The sequence below is a fragment of the Ovis canadensis genome, chromosome 5 (genome assembly GCF_042477335.2).
Source record: "Ovis canadensis isolate MfBH-ARS-UI-01 breed Bighorn chromosome 5, ARS-UI_OviCan_v2, whole genome shotgun sequence".
Taxonomy (NCBI): domain Eukaryota; kingdom Metazoa; phylum Chordata; class Mammalia; order Artiodactyla; family Bovidae; genus Ovis; species Ovis canadensis.
The window spans coordinates 29314922-29331814 of record NC_091249.1 but is presented as its reverse complement, the minus strand read 5'-3'; the positions used below and the strand labels follow the sequence as shown (position 1 = coordinate 29331814).

The window sequence follows — 16893 nt, the reverse complement described above, 5'->3', positions numbered from 1 at the left end:
GTGGCTGCAGGTACTTCCAGCCCCAGCCCCTGGACCCCAGAGAGCCCGGCCCCTCCTCCCTGGGGTCCCAGATTGGGTCTTAGTTGTTCTTCCTGCATGGCACTTGCTGTGTGACCTTGGCCGGTGCCCTAACCTCTCTGAGCTCTGGTTTTGATCCTGGGTCCCTGGAGAGGCTGCCATACATGTGTCCCACTTTGTGCCCTGGGCTGAGAAGCTTGGGGATCAGTTCATTTAGTCCCGAGGGGCAGGCTTTGTTAAGATGTGTTTACAGATGAGGTACAGAGAGGGTGAGTGGCTGGCTGGGGGCCCCTGGCTCACAAGAGGCTGCATTAACCAGCTGTTTCTGATGCTCTGACATCTGGGGCCTCCCTGACTCTGGAGGGACAGCCCCTCCCAGGCCTCGCAGATCTGCAGAAATGGTTACAGACTCGCTTGTCAGTGCACCTATCATATGCAAACCAACCAATCCAGAGTCCACAAAACCAACCACCCCTGTTAGGTGCTAGCACTCAGGGCCACTGTCCTCTGCCCTAATTACCCAGGGCCGGATAAAGACTAACAGGCCCAGACCCTGTGCCCCAGCTTGCTGAAGTTACTCAGACTAGCCAGTCCTAACCCTGATCACACTGCCTCACCACTCCTGGTGGAAACCATAATAAAGGCTCTCACCCACATTTTTCTCACTCCCTCGGCCTCCTGACTGGTCCTGGCGCTTCCCCGGGTGGCCCCGCAGGGTGCATGGTGCACTGTGCCCCTCTTCTTGGAATCTGTGAGCAACAAACTGTTTTTTGTTTTTTTTTGGCCTCACCACATGGCATGCAGGATCTTAGTTCCCCAACCAGGGATTGAACCCATGCCCCTTGCAGTGGAAGCTCAGTGTTCTAAATGCTGACCAAGGAAGTCCCCAGACTTCCTGGGGTCATCTCCTGATCTGCTGGCCTCGACTTACTGGCATAATAATAAAATCCACACTTTAAAACGGGGGCTGAGCCAGAGAAGAAGGTTGGGAAGAAGGTCAGAAGCTTTACTCTTTCCTTCAACAAAGGTTTGAAAGTGCAGGCAGGGCTCACTGGGCCCTGACCCCATGATCTCCTCACCCGAATGGGAGAATGCCTGTTGGGAGGTGATGGCAAATGCCCTTGCCTAGCCTCTGCAGGAGTGTCACTTGGCCTAGGGCTCTAGGTGCAGGGGGCACCCAGGAGCTTCCGTTTGGGGCCCAGGCTGTACCCTGGGGCCCCACCTGGTCCCCCAGGGCCCAACTCACCGGTTCTGCTCTTCAAGCTTGGCCAGCAGCTCCAACTCATCGGGGCTGAGGTTCTCGGAGTCAGAGGTGGGGGAGCAGGTGGGGGCTGACAGGGCCTCCTGGGATGAGGAGTCGGGGCTCAGAGTGGGGCTCGCCATGGTGGTCAGGCTCCTCAGCTGTGAGCAGGGTCAGGTCACAGCACTGTCTGGGGACCAGAGACACGTGTGGTCAGCACTGGGAGGGGTGCCTGCCCTATCCTGCTGGCTCTGGACCAGTGAGGCTGCTGCTCACCTGAGACATCTCCTCACCCCAGGCTTCCCACCTCAGGTCTGTTCACTTGGTCACCCTTTGTCCCCAGGCACCCCAGTCCAGTTGCTGGCTCCTTCTGCTCCGGGTGCTGGCTACCAGGCTCCCTACTTTTATGGTCCAGACGCCAGCGAGGAGTCAGGAGGGCCACGGCCAGGGCCTGTGCTATTCTGCTCTCCCTGGGCATGGACACCAACTCCCAGCGGACACCCCTGAGTCTTCAGCAGGGCCAGGGGCCAAGGCTGCTCATTACTCAGGGCCCCTGCCAGGACCTGCAGACGTCCCTGCTCTGGTGCCTGTTCTAGTCAGCCTTGGTCCCTGTCCCCAGCTGTGGTCTGACCTGAGAGCCCTGCCTCAGCATCTGACCTGCCCTGTCTCATCAACCAGAGTGGGCTGCTGGCACAGCCAGAAAGCAATTATTCTCTACTGTTAATTGTCTGGTGCTGCCAATGGCCGGAAGAGCCAACTCCTCCCGGGCTGGGAAGCCAGGGGCACATCCAAGTGCTGGGAATCTGTGCTCTGGCGGGTGCAGAGTGAGAGGCACAGGCTCTGGTTGGTGTCCTGATCTTGGCCTGCCATGTGCCGGGTTGGTGCTGGCCCATCTCTGCTGTTCTGCCTGTGGAGGGTCTGATCCCACCCTCCTGGGAGCTTCAGGGACACTGGCATCTCCCCTCTGCCAGACCTAGGAGAGGTGGCTCAGCACTATGCCAAAAACAGAGACTCTGGACTCAAATGGACCAGCATCTGAAGTGAGGCTCCCTTGGACCCCAGTGGAGGTTCGGACAGCTCAACCACAGAGGGGCTCTTGGCCAGTTTCTGGAGAAGGGGCATCTTGTCCCCTAGGTGGCAGCAGGACAGTGACAGGACAAAAACATACCTGCCTAGCACCCTCAGGTCACTGGCACCTTCCCACAGCCCAAGTGCAGCCCCCTACCAACACTCGCAAGCCCACAGGTCAGTGGGAATTGGCCCTGGCCATGCACTTTAGTCTAGTCTCCTTTCCCAGGGCTGTCATGGGGTGGGAGGGGGACACCATTTTTCTTTCACCTCGTGGGGGTGCCCAGAACTCTCACCCCAGGACTCTGTGGCTCCCCAGGGAATTGGTTCTCCCTCGGGCACCCGAGGGCCCCCTGAGTTGGGTGGGCACTGAGGGCTCTAGCTTTAGCGAGCGGCAGAAACTTGAGGTGATGGCTCCCCTCAGAACCGGAAGAACTTTTCCTCCCATTGCCCGGCCCAGGGACCACCTGCCTTGAAGACCAAGCCACACACACCTCCAAGCCAGGAGCTGATCATTCCTGAGAGAGGGACCGTGGGGGCCGCTTAGGGCTTCCCGCAGAGTCAAAGTCTGTGGCTGCGGGACAGAGATGGGCTGCGGACAACAAGTGCTGACTTGGAAGGCTCTCTGCGGGCAGGCAGGAAGGCTGTGTGGGTTTCCTGACATCAGGACTGGGGTGGGAGAGGAGAGGTGGGGAGAAGGGTCAAAGTCTGGAAGCACAGCTGGATTTGAAGAGTCATGTGGGGCTCAGGAACAAAGGCCACATGTGGCTCGGGCTGGGGCCCACTGTTTCCCTGCTGAGCCGAGGGGAACCCTAATCTCAGAAGTGCATTGCCTTTCCCCGCCCCACTACCCTACACCCTGGCCTGAAAAGAGCCCAGTGGTTCAGCTCTGGGTTTCTGATGAAAAGAAACAACTCGGGCCATATGCTCACAGAGTTTGCTCAGATACTTATCACATATTAATGTGTATTTCACACAAGAAATAAACCTGATCCCATACCCAGGGCTGAAATGTGCAGTCTGAGAGGCGGGGTCTTCCAATCCCTCAGGCACTTTCTCTTGACTCACCCCCAACTCTCTAAATACTGTGCAGCCTGGAAGCTGATGAACACACATTACTTCACACTCACACACTCACATTTACCCACACCTCACACCCCACACACTCAGATGCATTCCCACTCATAAACCATCTCACACATCAATACACGGATATACTAATACACAGTCTTGCATGCTCACGCACACATGCTCTGATACACACACACACAATCACACACCTACACACTCAGATACACATTCATACGCTATCTTACACCCACACACCCCTTTGCCCACATGCGCACACATATACACTCACACACACCCTTCCTGCACTGACCAAGGCTCCCCGTGCCTGAATCCAGCAGACAGGAATGGACACGGACTCTCTGCCCTCGAGCTCTGTGAGCAGGCCTGTCTCCCACCCCCCTCTATTCTGAGCGCCTGGACTCTTACTGACTCAGCCTCTCCTCCCCTGGCACTTACTGGGTGTTGTCTGAGGGCCTGCACTGTCCTAGAGAGGGGATGTGGAGTGGAACCAGGTGAATGAGCCCCCATCTCCTCGGGGCATACAGCTGTCCCACCCTTTGCTGGCTGGGCACAGAGACAAGGCAGGTCCCCTCGAGTGCTGAGGAGCCACTAGCCTCTGAGATCCACACACAGACCCTCTGGGTCTGGGGTCCCAGCCTCTCAACAGCTTCAACTTCAATGCCCTTTGTTTCTGCTCCACTGTGGCCACCCAAAGCAGGATCCTGGCCTAAAGAGTGGGCGGTGGGCCACCTAACACAGCCTCTGTTGGCACCACTACCCTCCATGCCCCCAAACGCTGGCTGCATGGCTCAGGAGGCCGAGCCAAGCCAGAGGAGAGGGAGGAGACTGCTGGTGAGCTAGGGCCGGGGGCAGGGTGGGGCTGGTACAGAGAGGTCCAGACGCCAGGGTCCCTCTACCTCTCTTTTCTCCTCCTTTGCAGGAGCGTTTGGACACTGACAACCATGCTTCTTCCCCCTGGTAAATTTTTTTTCCTGTTAATATAATTTTTTTCCCATGCCATATGACTTGTGGGATCTTAGTTCCCTGACCAGGGATGGAACTAGGAGCTTGGAGTCTTAACCACTGGGCCACCAGGCAAATCCCCTACACTTCCTCCTTCTCAAAGTCCACTCCCATATGGTTTTGAGACACTGGGCTCCTTGGCCTCCTGGGACTCCTCCTCTGCCTCAGCCCAGCAAGAGGCCCCTTCTTCCACAGGCCTCGCCTTGGCCCTTATCCCTTCAGGCCCTTGGTGGTGTTGCTTTCAGGACTTAAATGAACAGAAAGGCTTGTCTGTGATTGTGACACCCGTGCCCCCAGCTTTTCCCTTCTTTTTCCTCACCTCACTGAGGTGAGGACTAAAGATTGCTGGGCAAAGAGAGGCACAGCCCCTGCCCACCCAGAGCATGTGGAACAGGGAGGAGAAGAGACTCAGAAATGATCACCCAAACTTACTATGACTGATTGAGAGAAATCCATGGAATAAAAGATGAGGCGCAGTGGAAATTGAAAGACTCTTTCTCCTTGGAAGGAAAGCTATGACAAACCTAGACAGCATATTGAAAAGCAAAGATATCATATTGCCCACAAAGGTGCACATAGTCAAAGCTATGGTTTTTCCAGTAGTCATGGATGGATGTCAGAGTTGGACCATTACGAAGGCTGAGCAGTGAACTGATGCTTTCAAATTGTGGTGCTGGAAGACTCTTGAGAGTCCCTTGGACTGTAAGGAGATCAAACCAGTCAATCCTAAAGGAAATCAACCCTGAATATTTATTGGAAGGACTGATGCTGAAGCTGAAGCTCCAATACTTTGGCCACCTGATGCAAAGAGTCGACTCACTGGAAAAGACCCTGATGCTGGGAAAGATTGAAGGCAGGAGGAGAGGGTGACAGAGGATGAGATGGTTGGATGGCATCACCGACTCAATGGACATGAGTTTGAGCAAACTCTGGGAGACAGTGAAAGACCGGGGAGCCTAGTGTGCTGCACTCCTTGGGGTAGCAAAGATTAGGACACGATTTAGCGACTGAACAACAAAAGTGGAAAACAGTCTGGCAGTTCTTCAGAAAGGTAGATAGTTACCAATATGGGACTTGCTTCGTGGTCCAGTGGCTAAGCAGGGGACTGGGGTTTGGTCCCTATTTGGGGAACTAGATCCCACATGCTGCAACTAAAGATCCTTTATGATGCAACTGAAAAGATCCTGTGTGCTGCAACTAAGGACCACCCAGTGCAGTCAAATAAATAAATAGGCTCTCTCTTAAAAAAAAAAAAGTGTTACCAATATGACCCACCAACTCCACTTCTAGGAATTCTACCCAAGAGAACGGAAAACATACATCCACATGAAAACCTGTATACGGTTGTTCATAGCAGCTCGATTCACAATAGCCAGAAAGTGGAAACAACCCAAATGATGAATGGATAAGTGAAATGTGGTCTGTCCATATGATGGAATAGTATTCAGCCATAAAAAGGAACAGACTTTTTGTGGTGAACTCTTTCCTGGTAAATCCTCCCACCCCACCACCCCCAGTATGCGGGCTCACTTTTCTCCCCTCTCTCCGAAAATATCTAACCCTACACTCCAGCCCAACACACACTTTTTGGTGTTTTTCCGGCAGCGCTGGGTCTTTGTTGGAGCACATGAGTTTCTCTAGTTGAGGCTTGCAGGCTCGGTAGTTGCAGCACACGGGCTTACCTGCTCCACAGCATGTGGGATCTTAGTTCCCCCACCAGGGATCAAACCCACATCCCCTGCACTGGGAGGCAGATTCTTAACCACTGGAGTACCAGGGAAGTCCCCCAAGACACATTCTACAGCAATTCTTTGTATATCCACCCGCCTGCCCTACTGGGTCATGAATGTACTGGGGGCAAAGGCCTGTCTTCTTAATGTTTTAATCCAAGCCTATAAGGGAGCATCTGGCTGTTAGCAGGTTCTCAATCAATGTCTTTGCTGGATGAATGAAGAGAAAAGTCCCTGCGCCACTTGGCCAGGTGATCAAGGTCAATAGGATTAGTGAGTGATAAGTCACATGGAGAGCATGTGCCCTTAATATGCTGACATGAGAAGGGCCCTTCATCTCTGTCTTCCTCCCCAAGACTATGAGAAAATCATGTGACCAATCCAGATTAAGAGATGCTTTAGAGCATTCCTGACTAGTCCTCCTCAAGTGTCAAAGTCATCAAAGACAAGGAAAGCCTAAGAAAGCTGTCCCAGATAAGAGAAGTTTCAGGAGATGTGATGACAAAATGTCCTGTGGGATCCAGGATGTGGTCCTAAGACAGAAAAAGGGAAAAGCTAAGGAAATCTGAATAAAATATGGACTTTAGTCAATCATGTGTGTGCCCAGGCGCTCAGTCGTGTCTGACTCTTTGCGACTCCATGGACTGCAGCCCGCCAGGCTCCTCTGCCCATTTTTCAGGCAAGAACACTAGAGTGGGTTGCCAGCTTCCTACTCCAGGGAAACTTCTGGGCCCAGGGAAAGAACCTGCATTTCTTGAATCTCCTGCATTTGCAGGTGAATTCTTTACCATGTTACCATCTAGTTAATTACAATGTATCAATATTGGTCCAACAACAGGAGAAGACTCTACACATGGACATCACCAGATGGCCAATACCGAAATCAGATTGATTATATTCTTTGCAGCCAAAGATGGAAAAGCTCTATACAAGTCAGCAAAAACAAGACCGGAAGCTGACTGTGGCACAGATCATGAACTCCTTACTGCCAAATTCAGACTTAAATTAAAGAAAGTAGGGAAAACCACGAGACCATCCAGGTATGACCTAAAGCAAATCCCTTATAATTATACAGTGGAAGTAAGAAACAGATTTAAGGGACTAGATCTGATACAGTGCCTGATGAACTATGGACAGAGGTTCGTGACATTGTACAGGAGACAGGGATCAAGACCATCCCCAAGAAAAAGAAATGCAAAAAAGAAAAATGGCTGCCTGAGGAGGCCTTACAAATAGCTGTGAAAAGAGGAGAAGCCAAAAGCAAAGGAGAAAAGGAAAGATATAAGCATCTGAATGCAGAGTTCCAAAGAATAGCAGGGAGAGATAAGAAACCTTCATCAGTGATCAATGCAAAGAGATAGAGGAAAACAATAGAATGGGAAAGACTAGAGATCTCTTCAAGAAAATTAGAGATACCAAGGGAACATTTCATGCAAAGATGGGGACAATAAAGGACAGAAATGGTACAGACCTAACAGAAGCAGAAGATATTAAGAAGAGGAGGCAAGAATACACAGAAAAACTGTACAAAAAAAGATCTTCACGACCCAGATAATCATGATGGTGTGATCACTCACTCAGAGCCAGACATCCTGGAATGTGAGGTCAAGTGGGCCTTTCGAAGCATCACTATGAACAAAGCTAGTGGAGGTGATGGAATTCCAGTTAAGCTATTTTAAATACTGAAAGGTGACACTGTGAAAGTGCTGCACTCAATATGTCAGCAAATTTGGAAAACTCAGCAGTGGCCACAGGACTGGAAAAGGTCAGTTTTCATTCCAATCCCAAAGAAAGGCAATGCCAAAGAATGCCCAAACTACCGCACAATTGGGCTTCCCTGGTGACTCAGAGGTTAAAGCGTCTGCGTCCAGTGTGGGAGACCTGGGTTCGATCCCTGGGTCGGGAAGATCCCCTGGAGAAGCAAATGGCAACCTCCTCCAGTATTCTTGCCTGGAGAATCCCATGGATGGAGGAGCCTGGTAGGCTACAGTCCACGGGGTTGCAAAGAGTCGGACACGACTGAGCAACTTCACCTTTCACCTTTCACATCACAATTGCACTCATCTCACATGCTAGTAAAGTGATGCTCAAAATTCTCCAAGCCAGGCTTCAGCAATACGTGAACCGTGCACTTCCAGACGTTCAAGTTCGTTTTAGAAAAGGCAGAGCAACCAGAGATCAAATTGCCAACATCCGCTGGATCATCAAAAAAGCAAGAGTTCCAGAAAAACATCTATTTCTGCTTTATTGACTGTGCCAAAGCCTTTGATTGTGTGGATCACAATAAACTGTGGAAAATTCTGAAAGAGATGAGAAGACCAGACCACCTGACCTGCTTCTTGAGAAATCTGTATGTAGGTCAGGAAGCAACAGTTAGAACTGGACATGGAACAACAGACTGGTTCCAAATATGAAAAGGAGTACATCAAGCCTGTATATTGTCACCTTGCTTATTTAACTTATATGCAGAGTACATCATGAGAAATGCTGGGCTGGATGAAGCACAAGCTGGAAACAAGATTGCCAGGAGAAATAGCAATAACCTCATATATGCAGATGACACCACCCTTATGGCAGAAAGTGAAGAACTAAAGAGCCTCTTGATAAAAGTGAAAGAGTGAAAAAGTTGGCTTCAAGCTCAACATTCAGAAAACTAAGATCATGGCATCTGGTCCCATCACTTCATGGCAAATAGATGAGGAAACAGTGGCTGACTTTATTTTTGGGGGCTCCAAAATCACTGCAGATGGTGACTGCAGCCATGAAATTAAAAGATGCTTACTCCTTGGAAGGAAAGTTATGACCAACCTAGACAGCATATTAAAAAGCAGAGACATTACTTTGCCAACAAAGGTCTGTCTAGTCAAAGCTATGGTTTTTCCAGCAGTCATATATGGATGTGAGAGTTCGACTATAAAGAAAGCTGAGTGCCAAAGAATTGATGCTTTTGATCTGTGGTGTTGGAGAAGACTTTTGAGAGTCCCTTGGACTGCAAGGAGGTCCAACCAGTCCATTCTAAAGGAGATCAGTCCTGAGTGTTCATTGGAAGGACTGATGTTGAAGCTGAAACTCCAATACTTTGGCCACCTGATGCAAAGAGCTGACTCATTTGAAAAGACCCTGATGCTGGGAAAGATTGAGGGCAGGAGGAGAGGGGGATGACAGAGGATGAGATGGTTGGATGGTATCACAGACTCGATGGAGATGAGTTTGAGTGGACTCTGGGAGTTGGTGATGGACAGGGAGGCCTGGAGTGCTGTGGTCCATGGGGTCGCGAAGAGTTGGACATGACTGAGCGACTGAACTGAACTGAACACTGGTCCATATATTCATTAGAACAAACATACCAGGTAAGGTTACTAAGAGGGAAGAAGCTGGGTGTGGGTGTGGGGTCTGTGTGAGCGCTTTGTGCTCTCTTAATTTCTCTGTAAACCTAAAACTGTTTTGAAAACTAAGTCTACTTTATTTTAAAATTTTATTATTTTTTGATTGCACCATGAGGCATGTGGGATCTTAGTTTCCAGAGTAGCAATACAACTAGTGCCTCCTATAGTGGAATTGTAGAGTCTTAACCACTGGACCAACCAGGGAAGTCTCTAAAGCCTATTTGAAAATTTTTTAAAAAAAGAGAAAGAAGATTCTGTACCAGGTTAGACAGGAAAGTACAGGACAGTGGTAACAAGGGAGAGGTCCCCTTGTGGGTAGTGTCACTCACAGGGTCTCCAGATGAGGCGGTAGGGGAAGGATTTACACTTGGAATTTCTTTTTTAAAATACTGAGTGACTCAAGTATTTTTTTTTTTTAATCACTTCATTTTGTTCTTTCATGCCACACCACATGGCTTGAGGGATCTTAGTTCCCTGACCAGGGATCGAACCTGAGCCCTCAGCACTGGAAGCATGGAGTTGTAACCACTGGACCACCAGAGAATTCCCTGCACTTGGATTTCTGACTCTAGAGTCTTAATCCCAAGCTAATCCGCTGAGCTGCCACTCTCTCTGCATACGTTAGAAATAACTCACGTGAAACATGGAGTGCAGTGGGCACTCTGTAAATGAGTTACTCTTTTTCACCAGGGAGAGTGAGGGTGTGTGCTCCATCATTCTGAGGCAGGAAGAAAGACCCCATGGTTCCTTTAATTTTGTTTCCCTACCTGCTCTGCCTCTGCCCCCCGTCCCCAACCCCAGCCTTTTTGGCACCAGAGACTGATTTCATGGAAGACAGTGTTTCCATGGACCAGGGGTTCAGGGGGATGGTTTCAAGATGATTTAAGCACAGTACACTTACATGCACTTTATTTCTAATCTAATGCTGCCACTGATCTGACAGGAAGTACTGGTCCCTGGCCTGGAAGTCCCCTGCTCTACCTCTAACGATTACAGGGACATAGAATCATTTCTGAACCTGAAGTCTTCAAAGATACCTGACCCCATCTACCCAACTGACGGACTGTCAGGTGGGGCACACAGACCACACTGACTCTGATGTCTTGGGCTCTTTCCCTTGGCAATGGGGTGGGCATTTGATGGGTGAGCTGCCTCCTGGGTAACAAAGACAGCTGCTGGAATCCAAGTGGTCACTGCTGGCCCTCCTCTCATCCCCAGTTCTAGCCTCTCTTCTGTACCACACAGAATGTTTCCATGTCCATGTACCTCCCACCCCGGTCATGTGTGTAGATAACTGATCCCAGGTCTCCTGGTCTCCAAGGAGGACTTCGGGGCCAGAAGCCTGGGTTCAAATCCCTCTTCTCCCAGTTTCTTGCTTTCTGATCTGGGTATGATGCACTTTATGCCAATTTCCTCATGTGAAAACATGGCTGACGATAGTACCGACTTCACAGGTTTTGTTGGGAGGAATGTACAGGCTAAAACCTGTCAAGTGCCTAGGAGGGGAACTGGCCTGTAATATTCTCCTGGATGAAAAGCTCCATGAGGGCAGGGGCTGACTTGCCCACTACTGGATCCCCAGCATCCAGTGTACCATCAGGCATCTGACATTTGTGGACTGAAGAAACAAACTTCCCCTCCTCAGCAGGCCCATCCCTTCCGTGGTGGCTCTGTTTAAGTGTTAAATGCAGTAAAACTATAATCACCTTTATTAGTAGTAACAGTAGCAGCAGTAAACAACCTCAGGCTAAAATCTGAGGGGCAGATTTTATTATGACCATTGGAATCTCTTCTGACCTAAAAAAACCCCAAAACTTTACTATCCTTCATGTCAGCAGCTAATACTTCCTGCCACTGTCACAAGTTCCTTCCTGGCAAATCCTTCATTTCTCCATATTTCAGTGTCCCTGAGGATGACAAAGAAAATAATTTAAAGCCCCCAGAAGCCCTCCAGGGACAGGTAAGAGAAATGGCATCCTGTACAGCTCTTGGCTCTTCAAGTCAAGATGGTAGCTTTCCTGCTGTGAAGGCTGGCTAGGCTGGGGGCTGAGGTGGGGTGCATCTACCCTGTCCTTGGGGGCTCTCCAAGTAGATGGACACAACCTCTTTCTGCAGAAGAGATCCAAGCCCTCTTGCAGAAGTGGGTGAGTAGGGAGGATGCTCAGCTCCTGAAACCAACCAAGTGTTTACTGAACATCTTCTGCATGCCCTGTTCTCACCTTGGACTCAGCCATGAACAGACATGCGCCTTGCCCTTGTGGGACTTGTGGACTGGAAAACAGCCGCCAATGAAACAATCTCATGGAGACATCCCTGGAGGTCCGGTGGTTAAGACTCTATGTTTCCAATGCAGAGGGCACGGGTTTGATCCCTGGTTGGGGAACTAAGTTCCCACATGCCGCATGGCACAGCCGAAAGATTAAAGAAAAAGAAAAGAAACGATCTCACCAACACATCATGATGAGAAATGAAATAGAAGTGCAGGTGAACTGTGCCAGTGAGGCCCTTGAGATCTCCCTGGAGGGCCCAATCTCTTCCTTGGCCCTGGCGGTCAGCTCTTCTAACTCACCTCCCCCTTGCCCTGTGTTCGGCTTCTAGAGCATGCGTGCTGCAGACATCTCTGGGCAGGGTAGGGTTGACTGCTGTTCCAAGTTCAGTTCCAAATACTGACTCCTTTGACCAGGGAGGGTTCCCCAGTATGTGCCCCGTGGACTGCATGCAGGACATGAAGGTGTATAGGATGAAACCCACCCAGGAGACGCACCTCCCTGTACTCGCCACGCTCGCTCCTGCTGCCCAGGCCTTGGTCCAAGCGTTCGGGCTGCCTGAATGCCCTTCCCAGCCACGCCTGCCTGGAGAGCCAGAGAGCTCCTCTCCCAACTCATACGTCATCCCTGCTCCCCCTTCCCTGATGCCTCTGGGATGCGCCGGGCCCTTCCCTCTGCTCCCAGCACATGCCATCCATTAATCTGTCTCCTGTTCCCACACGGGATGTGGTGGTCAGGGCAGGGGCTGGAATGCCACTTCTTCTGGGTGGTTTGGGGGGATTAAGTGAGATGATATGTAAATGGGGCTGGCACCAGGCATGGCACATGGCATGGCCTGATTGGCATGACCTACTGGTTTCAGCTCTGGCCTCCTGAAATGGAGAGGGGCTTTAGACACAGGGCATGGGCCACATCTGACATTCCTTCATACCCTAACCCCAGACTCAATTCCCAGTTCATTGCTGGGGGCCTCACCTGGAACAACCAACCAGCACCTGTATTCTGCATGGGGAAACTGAGATCAGGATCCTCTGTGCCCCCTGTACCGTACATCAACAGCACAGACACAAAGACCTGCCCCGGACCCCCAGACCAGGGTAAAAGGGCACCGATGTCGCTCACCAGCCCTCCTTGGGAGCCTTCTCGTTTTTTCCTGAGGAGCTCACAGTCTGTCCTGGGAGCCTCCTGACCTCAGTGCATTAGCACAAAGTCTCCCCTTCCCCAGGGAGGCTGTGGAGTTTGCTTCCTGTGTACCTTGTGACCTTCAGCAGTCTCCCCTTCTCTCCTCCCTTCAGCACGTGGACAGAACAAACCTCGCTCTGCCCCATATCAGAGGGCTCCATGGGGTGTGGGCATCGCCAGCCAGTGGACCCCCAACTGCCCTCTGTCCCTCTGGGAGGTCCCTGTGTGACCACAAATCCCATAACAGACTCTCAGCCCTGAGCATAGCCCAGCCATGGAAGAACAGCCGCTACTCACCAAGGCATCAGCAAATTACAACCAGGGGACTGAGAAGGCCAGTGACTCTACTAGCGACCACAGACCCCATGGACCCCTCTTTCACATGGTGCCCAGGGGGACACTCAGGGACACATCCTAATCTCGCTGGCTCCCCTGAAGTCCCAGGTCTTGGTCGTAGGATTTCTCTCCCCATTTTCCAGATGGGTAAGTCAAGGCCTCAAGCCAAGATGCACTTTTCCCCAGAGCCACCCAGAAACCACTGGTGAATGTCCACAGAGAAGCTGAGCTTATTTCTCTGGGGTTTTCCAGGTAGGCTCAGGTCAGATGAAGGAGAGAGCAGGCAGCACTGGACTGATCCAGACTCCCCTTGGGGGGGACCTGGGGCTCCTCCTCAACCTTGTGGTCCTGGACACGCTGTCTCCCCAGTTCTCTGATCTGGCCCCCTCCGTGACTTGCCCCTTCCCTGTGCCAGGGCCGGACCACCTGCGGGCAACTGCTGAAGCCCAGGGGAACCCACAGGTTGGACACGAGGGGGTGGGCTGTGGGTCAGCCAGCCAGGGCCATCTGGGCAGAAAGAGCCAGAACACCTAGAAAGACATGTGGACACAGGTCGCCCAGCTCCATCCCAGTCAGGCCAAGGTGGGGAAAAAAAAAAACAAACAAAAACCAAAACCAAGCCGATTCCTCACTCGTGTTCCACCCGAGCCTCTTCAGCACATTTTTCCCTTCTGAAAATATTCCTTAACAAAGAGCTGCCTGCTTCTGGCAGGCCCAAACCCAGCCCCACCGGGTCCCAAATGCCAGGGTGGGTGGAAGCTGTTTCATTTTCTCATGACACACTGGCCATGGGGGAAGGAGCTCCCGGGCCAGTCATGGGCGGCATCTGGGGAGCTGCTGCCATCTGAGGCCAGCAGGCGTGATGGGGTCAGGATGCTGGTCCTACCAGTCTGGTCAGACTTCAGGACTGGGGCCAGGGGCAGCCGGCACCCCCACCCTATGCCACGGGTGGCATCAATCAGGGGGAAGGCACTGGGTCTTTGGGGGAGACTGGTGTAGGGGAGAGAAAGAGGGAGCATCCTTCCCTTTGAAGGGGGAGAGATGGATGAATGGAAAGAGGTCTGGGACAGGTGTCCACAGGGATGCTGGGAGATTCTGGGTCACTCTGCCACCTGCAAGGCTACGGTGAGGGTACCGGTTCAGGCAGGCTGGTGTGGACGGAAAGGCTGGCCATCTGGGGCAGGGCAGGCAGTTGACATCGGAGTCTCTGCCTGAGCTGGGAGCTGGTGGCGGCTTCCAGGAGGACTTGGGCAGGTGAATTCCAAGGAGGAGTGCTAAAGTGCTGAGGAGTTGTGTGTGTGTGTGTGCATGCGCATGTGTGTATGGGAGGCAAGTGTGTGTGTGCGTGTGCATGCACGTGTGTGCACGTGGGAGACAAGTGTGTGTGTGTGCACACGTGCATGCACATGTGTGTGTGTATGGGAGGCAAGTGTGTGGTGTGTGTGTGTGTGTGTGTGTGTGTGTGTGTATGGGAGGCAAGTTGGGGGTTCCCAACTGCCTGGGTCTGTGTTGGAGGTCTTAAGTGTTTCTGTGTGTGCTGGGGATCCAAGAGTCAGACTCTGTGTGTGTGTGTTTGTGTGAAGGGCTCCTGAATGTCTGTGTATGAGGGGTCCAGGCTGTCTATCACACCCACCCTGGGCCCCTCATACTCATATCAGTATGAGCTGTTGAGGATTCATAGCTTTTGCTCTGTTAGCTTTCAGGTGTGTGTGTGTCTGTGCAAGTGAGTGGAGCCCTCAGAGGGGTGGGTGTCCCTGGTTGGGGGGTTCAGACTATCTGTTGGGCTGTTCCAAGCACAAAGTGAGGGTGGATTTTCAGGAGCAGGGATTGAGGGGAATCAGGTTCAGGGGTGTGTGTGTGGAGGATCCCAGGAGTGGTTTTCAGGGGTGCCCTTGGGCATGGGGCTTCTGGGAGTGGGAGATGGGCCAGCAGGCTGAGGTGAGGCTTGTGGGCAGGAATCCAGATTTACAGAGGCTGAGGAGGGGTCAGACTGGGGGGGTATGGCTCTAAGGCTGGTATCTTTGGGGGTGGGGGCAGGTCTGGGCCCAGGGATGGGATATGAAGTGAGAAGAGGGACGGCGTGACCAGGGGTCTACAGATGAAAGGAGTCTTGGGGGATCCGGAGAGAGGGAGGGCGGGGGTCCTGGGCTTGCGGCGGGGTAGGGGGCATTTGTAGGGGGCGGGTCTGTGGGGTGGTGACTGGGGGAGCCCTGAAGGGCCTGGAAAGGGGTCCTGAGGATCAGTAAAGAGGGTAAGCGGGGGTCACGGGCCTGAGGGGGGCTCCCGGGAAGGGCGCTGTGTGGGGGAGGAGGGCACCTGGAAGGGTCCTGGGAGGGGCCCAGAGGGGTCGGGAAGCTCCAGGAACGAGGATGTGCAGGGGCCAGGGCCCGAGGTTGACGGCCAGTGTCCGTGCTGGGAGTGCCGAGGGCTCCCGGGGCGGGTTCCGGGGCAAGGGGCCCGGAGTCCCGGTCTTGCCCGGCCCCCGTGGGCCGCAACGCGGAGCCGCGGGCCTGAGAAGGCGCCCGGGAGGCCCGGCCCGTGCCGCCTACCTACCTGTGAAGAGCGCGCCATCGCCATGTCAAGTCTCGCCGTCCCGGGCCGCGCCGCCGGATCCCCGCCGTGTCGCTCGCCCCGCAGCCCCGGCCCGGCCCGGCCCCCTCAGCCGCCCCCCGGGACCGCGGTCGCCGCCGGCTCCGCCGCTGCCATTTCACCCGCTGACAGGAGCCGCTGCCCCGCCCCCGAGGCCCAGTCAGCCAATTCACCGCCCCCAGCCGCTCTGGCTCCGCCCACTGTCAAGGAGTGATGGCGTGTTTGGCCAATCCTTGGTCATATCGTAAGGCGGGCCCTGGCTACGGCCAGAAGGTTGCCGCCTTTAAGGAGAGAAGCGAATTGAAGTTAGGGAAGCAGTGAAGGACGGATAGTTTTGCCTATCGAAATGTGGCGCCCTGTTGATCAACATTTGGCATGACCAATAGCGAGGAGAGAGGGGTGTGTCTCTGAGGAAAGACTGCGTCCCTGAGGAACCGCAGACAGAGGCAGGCGAGCGTTTGGCGCTAAGCCCCGCCCAGAGCCGGGCTTTTTGCCCAGTAATGAGACGTCCTGGGACGTCTATTATTACCTGTCCCTCAAACCTCGGCCATGGCAACTGTTGGGCCGCTATAAAGAAAATTGACATCTAGCGAGCCAATGACACTGAAGGAGGGCGGTGAAGTAACGCTTTCTGGCCAATGAGATTGCGATATTGTTGTGCAGTTGCCCTCCCGGGCGGTGGGACTTCGGGCGTGAATGAAATAGGGGAGGGGCTGAGAGGGGCGTGGCCTAGATCAGCCCTGGGACAGGGGCTGAGCAGGTAGAGGCTAAAGGGTTGGATCTGAGAAGGGGCGTTAACAGAAGTCCCTGCGGCTGAGGGACAGCATCTTCACACTGCCCTATTTGTGTTGGGGGCGGGGCTTTGGGGGGTTGGGGTGTCACACCGGGGACTCAGGCCCTCCGCTAGTCTAGGCCAGGTTAAATATCTTCTCTAAGTGTCTAATGTTCCTCCATCAAACTGTGAGCATGCCGTTATCACTGCT

At 52.9% G+C, this 16893-nt stretch overlaps 1 protein-coding gene across 6 annotated transcripts in view; it reads right to left on the bottom strand.

Annotated features, from left to right (window-relative positions):
* Positions 1 to 16061, bottom strand: part of EVI5L (ecotropic viral integration site 5 like) — a 32565-nt gene extending 16504 nt beyond the window's left edge. For 2 of the 6 annotated variants that reach the window (XR_011256970.1, XM_069589334.1), the window contains exons 1-2: positions 15875 to 16055; positions 1265 to 1448 (exon numbers count right to left, since the gene is read on the bottom strand). Coding sequence is in view for 5 of the 6 variants with exons in the window: in XM_069589334.1 (XP_069445435.1) it covers positions 1265 to 1401 (137 nt within the window). In the remaining variant the exon portion in view is untranslated. Of the gene's footprint in view, positions 1 to 1264; positions 1449 to 2820; positions 2996 to 11755; positions 11823 to 15874 lie in introns of those variants that run through there. The other 4 variants (XM_069589339.1, XM_069589335.1, XM_069589338.1 and 1 more) reach the window with 4 other exon arrangements.
* Positions 16062 to 16893: the final 832 nt, after the last annotated feature.